The 9,611-nt window shown below is 38.4% G+C and overlaps 1 protein-coding gene across 1 annotated transcript; it reads left to right on the top strand.

Annotated features, from left to right (window-relative positions):
* The first annotated feature begins 362 nt into the window (after positions 1-362).
* Positions 363-719, top strand: LOC149835521 (disease resistance-like protein DSC1). The gene has a single exon (XM_090009607.1). It carries the CDS (start codon positions 363-365, stop codon positions 717-719), a length of 357 nt encoding a protein of 118 aa, XP_089865733.1.
* Positions 720-9,611: the final 8,892 nt, after the last annotated feature.

Here is a 9,611-nt window from a genome sequence, read left to right as displayed (position 1 = left end):
AAACATTACAAGAAAAAATGTTAATTAGCGACGAAATTTGCGAGAGAATTGTTTCATCTCTAATTTGTCCCTAATTAGCGACAGAATTAGCAAGAGAATTTTTTTGTCTCTAATCCATCCATAATTAGCGACGGAATTTTTCTGTCACTACTTTTCGATTTAAACCGACCCATCTAGGGCGCAAAAATTTTCCTCTCTTCCTGTGTGAAATTTAAACCGACCGTTCGATTAAAGCGTCGGATGGCGTGCTTCTCTTTCAGATTGTCCAGCTTCTCCAAGAAGCCTCATAGGTGACAACTGGAATCTGAGGTCCGTCGAACGAGAGAACTCTCACCGAAATAATTGGTGCTCTGCAGCTCTCCATGGGCTCATCATCAGAGTCGCGAGTGTTCCTCAGCTTCAACAGGGAGGAGGAGGAGGGCTGTCGTGGCAGCAGGAGCTTTATGGCGCGTCTATGCGACGCCCTCCATCTCAAGGGTGTCCACGCTCTCGCGGAGGAATTGGACGGTGGCCGGGAGAGGGCGGAGGGATTGGTCATCTGCATCCATGTCATCACAGGATCCTACGCAAATTCAGAGTGGTGCCTCGCGGGTCTAGCTGCAATCGCATGGTGCAGAAATGCCATCAAGATCCTTTCTGTCTTCTACCGCGTCGATCCTTCCCACGTTCAGTGCCAGAACGGACCCTTTGAAACGACGTTTCGGGTGCATGAGGTCTGATTCGAAGGGAAGGAGGTGAAGGGCTGGAGGGAGGCGATGAGAGAGGTGGGCGAGATCACCGAATACGTCCTCTCCGACGTCGATGACGAAAGGAGTGTGCGCATCTCTCTCTCTCTCTCTCTCTCTCTCTCTCTCTCTCTCTCTCTCTCTCTCTCTCTCTCTCTCTCTCTCTCTCTTTGTGTGTGTGTGGCGTTATGGATGAGATACGGCTTTTGCTTTTCTTTACAGTGGCGGGCCAGGCCGGACAAGTGGGGAACCAAGTAGGGAGGGCACCAAAGAGCGCACCAGTTATGTGCAAAAGACCCCGCAGTAGCTGTGTGGTGCGGTACACATTTGGCCTATTGCCGCCGGAATACCGCCCGATAGGGAGCAATTTTTTTTTTAATTTAGCGACGGATAATATCCGTTGCTAAAATAGCGACGAATAATATTTGCCGCAAAACCAAAGTTATACTTATTTAGCAACGAACTCACGACAGATCATGTCCATCGCTAATTTATCATAAATTAGTGACGAAATTAGCAATAGATAAGTTCTGTCGCTAATTAGCGACCAAAAATTTATGATCCATCGCTAATCCTTCGCTAAACAGTTTAGCAATGGATTAGTGATGGATAGTGTTTGTCGCTAATCCACAATTTTCTTGTAGTGGCAAGGCTAAGGCAAGTTCGTGTCCCTTTCAAAAGTGATAGCTAGTATGGGATGGATATGCACTAAGTGATATGGACTACATAGAGTATGCATTTGAAAATATGATTGATCATCTTTCGCTAGGCAGCTGTGCACGGGGTGGTGTGGAGGGCCAATGAAAATAATTCAGTACATGAAAAGGTGTTGGTGTGCAGCCTTTGGTTGTTAGGCTGAACAGATTGAGCAGCTTGGCACGTTGTGGGTTTACAATGCATTCTATACCCATGGCAGAGCGATAAGAAGGTTTGCAGCAATAAGAAATGACCATTATGCTGCACTTGCTTATTGAAAAAAGTAAGCCGGTGACAAATTGGACTTAGAGCAGAAAGATTTACGGAGACCTTGTTGTTCATGGAGTGCGACACTGAAGCGGACAATGTTGATTTATCTTGGTTACACAAATTTTTGCAGTTGAAGTATTGTTGACTGAGCACAAAAGTAAGATGTTAGCAGAATGATATAGGATATCTTGATCATGATAAGAAGAAGTGTAAGGTTGTTGTTCAGTTGGCTAAGGTAACATAGATAAGCTAAAAGATTTCTACCAGTTGTGTGTTAGGCTCACAGGTGGAGCATGATGTTTGTCTTAGGCATGTAGAGAATGCATGTTGGATTCAGCTGGATGGATTTTCACCTTTGGGTATGGGAGACTCAACTAAACTTTTAGATTATCTCCCAAGATTGTGGGTTATTGGAGTGCCCATGTTAAGCAGAATGCTTATTGTTTTGATTTCTTGAATTGGCAAATCTACTATGAATTGTGTGTGCAAAAAAATTTGTTATTCGTGGCTCATCGGTTCCTGCAAAAACATTTTGCTGACTCTTGATGAGAGTTACAGCGTGCTGGTTCTGAGAGGGGAGTTGCAACGTTGGGTCAAGGTACCCTTACGAGGACGAGTGCTCGGAAAGACACTTTGAAGGACCACTTTGAAGTGATATGCAAGAAGGCATTCTCCACCTGAGAACTAGTTTGGATCGTTGAAAAATCGTAAATTGATGCTTAGAACAGTTGATATCTTTGCAGTACGCATTGATGGTCATCTTTCTCTACGAGGACCACAAAGGGCTTGGAATTGCCCTTGCTGGGGTTGAAAGGCACCCTAGCTATGACCTTAAAGATGATATGTTTGTCATGCAGACGAGGATGACGTGCTTGTGTATGAGACTGCACTGAGGTCTCACGAGCAGAGAATGCTTGATGTTGATAAAGCAGAAGACCATTGTCTGAGTGATCAGAGATGCGTTAAGGAATGAGACTTGGTGTGTTAAAAGTTGCAGTGATGGTGGATGTAAACTAGAACAAGTTGAGTAGACTGAAGAAAAAGAGTAAATCAAAGATAAGTACAAAGAGAAACTAGCATATCAATGAAGATTGTAATCTTACCTGCACTGGCATTGTCGAGTACGAGAATGGTTTGGGTGAAAGAGAATGTCCCAGATCGATCTTTCAGAATAGGGCATGTGGAGTGTGGAGCTCTATTGAGTGGAAAATGCATCGAGTGTAGGAACATGCTGTGTGCGTTGGCTTGATCGGTGACGTACGATGGTAGCATGGCACGTGATAGACAATGGTATCATCGTTAGTGTATCGTTGTATGACAACACATACGTGAAGCGTTGTTTAGTTAAGCAGTGCCAGCAGATCAGAGGATGTTGCCTTTAGAGATTTGGTTAAGGACTTCTTGGCTTGCAAGAGTTTTCTATGTGTAGCGGTTGGACACACGGGGCTGCGTGTGGGTTAGGGCTAATTCCTTCAGGGATTATATTAGGTGATTCCAACCGAGTATGGTGAGTCAGGGCTAGGCGAGTGAATGCCTAGGCACCAACAAATGAGTCTAAGTAGTGCTCTTCGCTATAGTGTTCAATCATCAACTATTCTTCGAACTGGGGGCTGCAAGGTCTTGTTCTTTCGGTGGTGAGGTTTTATTGTGTCGTGCACATAAAGTCGCAATACGCTTCATGACACGCAAGGCTAAGGCAAGTTCATGTCCCTTTCAGAAGTGATAGTTGGTATGAAATGGTTATGTACTAAGCGGTATGGACTACATAGAGTACGCATTTAAAAATACGCTTGATCAGCTTCCGCTAGGCAGTTGCGCATAGGGTGGTACGTAGGGCCAATAAAAATGATACAACACATGAAAAGGTGTTGGTGCGCAGCCTTTGACCGTTAGACTGGCCAAATTGGGCAGTTTGGCACGTTGCGGGTTTATGAAGCATTCTATACCCATGACGAGAGGATGTTGTGTGTTCTCCCCCAAAGATGCATTGTTTGCTACAATGCATGTTCGGGGGTCCAAATGAGCGCCATGTATATAAGCATGTAGGGCTCGTATCTCTGTGTGTGTCGGCATCACTTAGCATCGGAGTTTGGTGCGGTTGCAAAGACTTAAGTACCCTTTCCCGCCATTCTCACCATGAAATGACAGTTTGAGAAAAGAACAAAAATATCCTCTATCCAAAAAAGGGAAACAATGATTTGAGAAAAGGACAAAAATGTCCTCCATCCAGAAAGTCGAGGATGATGTTAACTCTTTAAAGTCCAAATGTTTTGTTTGCACCATCTGTTGTAACAGAAGCTCCCTTTGACGATGCACTCTTTACTGTCGTCTGCTGCCGCCGGAGCACCCTTTGTCATCGTCTCAAGTCCAGGTTCTTGCCTTGGTTTTTAGCTTGTGTTACAATACATTGTCGTCTTCTCGTTCCTGCCTTGTGTTACAAAACATTCCCTGTTTCGTTCCTACCTCGTGGAGATATCTATAAATTGATCGTCTGGTTTGATCATTGGTGGGCGTCATAGTGGCATTTGTCGGCCATCTCTTTTTACAGTCTTCTCTTCTTCTTCGTTTTTGTTAGGCAGTATGGAAAAAAGCAATGATACACAAACATTCCAACAAGTGCCATTAAGGCGTCGTGAGTACCTTTCCATTTCATCATACTATTATTGAAGAATGTATGTCGTTGTAAGTGCCATTAAGGCATTATTTTGTTATTGCAGTTGGATCTTGTCTTTTCGACGGTTGGAAAATTAAAGATATTTGTAAGACGCTGAGACATGTTGACAAGAATGCTTATTTACATATGTGAGGAAAAGCTTCTACTTCATCTGGTATCGTCTATTCACTCAGTATATGCAATGTATTGCAAATCACGGTTGTAGTAACATACTACCAATTTGTGAGATATTGTTTTGTTTGTTAATATCGATTTGTAAGCTATTATGCTGAATTTTTGTATCGATTTGTAATATATTTTATGATATGTATATTGATTTATAAGATATTATGTGTTTTGTTGTGTCAATTTATAAGCTATTATGCTGAATTGTCATATCGATTCGTAATATATTATGTGATATGTATATCGATTTGTAAGATATTACATTTTTTCTAGTATCGATTTGTAAGATATTTGTAGAAAGAATTTTAAAATGTGTGCATGTGGAAATACATTGTTGCTCACTTGCGGTGGTGATTTTCGTATTCAAATCGTTGTTCATTTAACGATTTCTATTGAAATCGCTTCACAACGTCGTAGATATAATAATTAAATCATTGTCACGTGAATCGCTATCGTCAACACACATATACGACAAATCATTTCTTTTATTGACATGGTAAATAACAACTCGATGCATAGTATAAGCAAATAACAAATCGTTGTTGCTTTTATACTGTGATTCATTCAATCATTTCTTTAACTTGCTTAACCTTATCGGTATTCGTTGTTATATGCATCTTGAATAAATCGTAGTAAACGTATGCGCTGGCTAACACAAATTGATATCTTTCTTATGACAATGGTGAGCTTATCATCTGGTTGCAGTGAAGATGATCTATCTCAATCATTGGAAAGTTATAGAAAAGTGAACGTCTCTACTAATGACACACCTGAAGAAGTGAACATGTGCACTAATGATGCATATGATAAGAAGGGTGCAGGCATTGGATTCACTCTTGACTTGAATGTTCTAACAGAAGAATTGCAATTCGATAATGAGGTAGACAATGATGACAGTACACTTGATAAAGGTGCAGGCACTGAGAATGTGTATGATAATACACTTGACTCGGTTCTCGTAAAAGGAATGCAGTTTAATAATGAGGAAGATGCATATAAATTTTATAATGATTATGCCTTAAAACTTGGCTTCAGTGTTAAAAGGTATTCTTGGTCAAAAAATACACAGGGTGTCGTGGTGAGAAAGGCATATGTTTGTTCTAAGGAAGGTTGGAAGAAGTCAAGTGAAAATCCAACAAGGAGCAAGCTAAATTCAAGATGTAGATGTCCAGCGAGAATGGTGTTAAGAAGACTTGCGAATGAGAAATATGTAGTTCGTACTTTAATCAGTGATCATAACCATGATTTAGCAGCTTCATTTATGACTCATATGTTAAGGTCACATCATAAAGTAACTGAAGTGCATGCTGTAATTGCTGAAATAGCTGATAGCGTCGGCATTGCACCAAGGAAGACATACAATTTATGCCCGCGCATAGATGGTGGTCATGAGAATATGTCATTCATACCTATGAATCTAAGAAACCACTTGAGAAAGAAGAGGACAAATAATATGAAGAATGAAGAAATATGTTATTTGGTTGGTTACTTATAGAAGAAATCAAGCATTGACCTTGGTTTCTTTAGTGCAATGCAACTGGATGAAGATGAATATGTTATGAATATGTTTTGGGCAGATTCAAAGTCAAGAGTAGATTATGAATGCTTCAATGATGTGCTTATTTTTTATACGACAGTGAAGATTAATACTGAAGAGTGGCCATTTGCGTAGTTTGTCGGAGTGAACCATCACTCACAGAATTGTATATTAGGGGGCGTTTTTTTGTATGACAAGACCAAGAAAAGCTTTGAGTGGTTGTTCAGAGTATTTACACAAGCAATGATTGGGAAGCAACCTGAAGTTGTACTTACAAATGGTGATCATGCAATTGCGGCTGCAGTGTCTCATGTATGACCAGATGCACATTATTGCTTATGTTTGTGGCATATCTTTCAAAATGCATCAAAGAACATAGGACATATATTTAATCAGAAGACATGGTTTAACAAAAAGTTTACAAGGTGTGTACTTGAGAGCGTAGACAAGGTTACCTTTATGTCTAATTGGGAGAAAATGATTCAGATGTACGACCTTGAAGACTGTGTGTGGTTACAAAATTTATATGCAAAAAAAAGAAGTGGGCATTGGCATATGGAAGACAATACTTTTGTGCAGGTATGATAAGCCCACAAAGAGTTGAATCTATGCATGCTACAGTAAAGAAAACCTTGTATTCATGTTTAACAATGTTTCGCTTCATAAAACAATATGAATTATTTGTAAACAGTCTTAGATAAAATGAGCTTGAACAAGATGTGAAATGCTTCAATACATGCCCTATAACTTTAGGCATAAAAATATTGATGTGACCTGCAGATCTGTATACACTAACTATATTTGAATAGATTAACAAGAAGGTTATACAGGTCATGAATTGCAACATAGAAGGACACGTACAAACCGAGGATATGCACAAATATCATATTATATAAGAGGGCGAAGAGCATCCGAAAAGGCAAAAAGAACATTTTACGTATAATGTTAACAATAGAACAGTTGAATATACGTGTAAAATATATGAATTCAAAGGTATTTTATGTTGTCATGCATTAAAGACGCTTAATCAAGAGAAGATACAAGAAATACCTGAGTCATATTTAATGCGAAGATGAATGAGACAAGCTATGATTGAACTGCTGGATACAGATAATGTCAGTCAATCTGGTGTTGATGAGAAGTGTCACATAGTCTCGCATTACCAACAACTATGTAGGTCACTTATGCATATTGCAGATTTGACATCGAAAAGTAAAGAAGCCTATGTATGCATGAGAAAAGTGTCAAGGGAGTTACTTGAAAACGTGCAGTTAATTCACCATCAATCTGTTACAGCTCATAAAGACCAGTCCAAGAAAATGAGAGCGAGCATCAAAGGTGAAAAACATGCCTCCTTTGACCCGCATAAGAAGTTGCGCCTAAGTGTAAACATCATATTTAACAAGTCATGAGTCAATGTTGTAGATTATAATAAAAAAATTCACCTAACGAAGGGTATAAAAAAGAAACTTGCCTCTAATTGCAGTCGTCGGAGGACAAATGATGCACTAAAATTGGTTAGCAAGAAAATGTCTAAAAAATAACCAACCTCTAAGCAAAAGCAACCAAGCCCTTCTCATGAATAGGTATGTAATACATTATATTACTTCCCATGTAAATTCCATTACGTGCAACTTATTAATATCTAACTTGTGTAATTTCCAACATGCAACAATACCCTACAGATGTGCACTACAATGTTGTAACCTTCAATCCTCCTGACTAGTTTTTTCGGAACGATAGCTTCAGTTTTACAAGTCTTTTGATATGTAATCAATATTGAGAGGATGTTTGCATTTCTTGTGTAACTTAATGTAGTGTCTTATATTGTTTTGTGTCATGACATACTCAAATCAATTCGAAAGTAAGCTATGAAACACAGGAATCACGTGTGAATTTTGTTTAATAATGTATCATTCACATGTATAAATCACTGTAATATGTATCCTTCACATGTATAAATCATTGTCTCATCTAGCCTATAGAGCTATAATTTTGATACTGTAGGTAAATCGCCGTTGTTCACTGCTTATACCATTAGTGAAAATTGTTGTCTCATCTAGCCTTCACATATACAAATCGTTATACATATATTGTAGTTGAATCATTGCGTAAAAAGTTGTTACATTTACTATCTGTACATGATCGTTGTTACATTTACTATCTATGCAAGGCTATAGAACATATCGTTCATAATGATAAAATCAAACACGTCGTTTATAAAGGAAATGTTGGTTCGTCAATTACTTACTAACGAAGCAAAGCGAAGCGACACCCTCTTGAACTTGTGTGACGTGTCATTCATTTATGAATCAGAATTATGTAAATCACGATAGGACATATCGTTCACATAGACACAACTCATAAAAGCAAATCACAATAGGACAAATATTGTTATACTATGAAACTTAAAGACTTGTGGTTGTAAGTCAATTTGTACTTTACTAAGTATAAACATCATGTCGATTTATTTATTATTTTTCTTTTCCGCCTTTTATGAATCAGTCATTGTGTAAATCGCGATGGTATGTATCATTTACTTAGACAAAGCTCGTAAAGGAAAATCAACAGATTGTGATGGAATACCTTCTATAAAAAACAAATCGCAATCTCTTATAGAACTAGTTGAAAGGCAATCAGAATCAAGCAAATCGCGATAGTATGTAGTCTTTATACGTACAAATCGTTTCAGCCTTTTATCAATGTTTGTGCAAATCATTTCAGCCATTTATCAATCATTATGTAAATCGCGATAGGAACACAGCTCGTAAAAGCAAATAGTGGCATTTTTACAGTACACAATGCTATACGCTTGTTTGATTTTTATTTACGAATGTCGATCATTACAAAGATTGTTTTAGTGGCAATTGTGTGCTACACTTATTAAAATAGATTTATACACTTATAGAATGTCGTGTTTCAGAAAAGAATTATAGAATTACAACAAAGAATTATAGAATCCCAATAAATAATTTTCAGGACGTCGATTTGTATTTATGAAGTTACCGTGATAATGATATGACTTTGTTTATCTTTGTGAACGATATCGATATATTTGTAAAACCCTAATATAGATTTGTGTAACACGTTATTCTATATAAAACCCTACCTGACCCGTTGTTCAGATCTAAAACCGTAATCTATTTAACCTCTCTTCTTCTTTTCTGCGGCAACGCAACTTCTTCTTTTTTTTTCTCCTCTGCCTTCTTCTTCTTCTTCTTCTTCTTCTTCTCCTTCCTTGTATTTTTCTTTCTTCTTTTTATTTTGTGTTCCTTCTAATTGTGCTTGATAGATGGAGTTTGATGCTGATAACACAGTTATTTCACGCCATGAGGAAAGATCTGTATAATCTTCGATGATGACTATGGTGGTTATATTCTGTGTACACATCGATATATTCATGACACATACAACTGTGACGTATTTATCATGAAGTATATCGAAGTTTACGCAGAATATAACAACCATAATCATCCTTAATCGTTGTCGTCATACCGGAGCAACCATAGATATTTTGCATGATAGACAGCAGGTGATGCTGATG

Source organism: Nuphar pumila, chromosome 6, assembly GCF_984573655.1.
Source record: "Nuphar pumila chromosome 6, dmNupPumi1.hap1.1, whole genome shotgun sequence".
Lineage (NCBI taxonomy): Eukaryota > Viridiplantae > Streptophyta > Magnoliopsida > Nymphaeales > Nymphaeaceae > Nuphar > Nuphar pumila.
The sequence above is the reverse complement of the archived record's forward strand: the minus strand, read 5'-3'. Positions and strand labels throughout refer to the sequence as shown.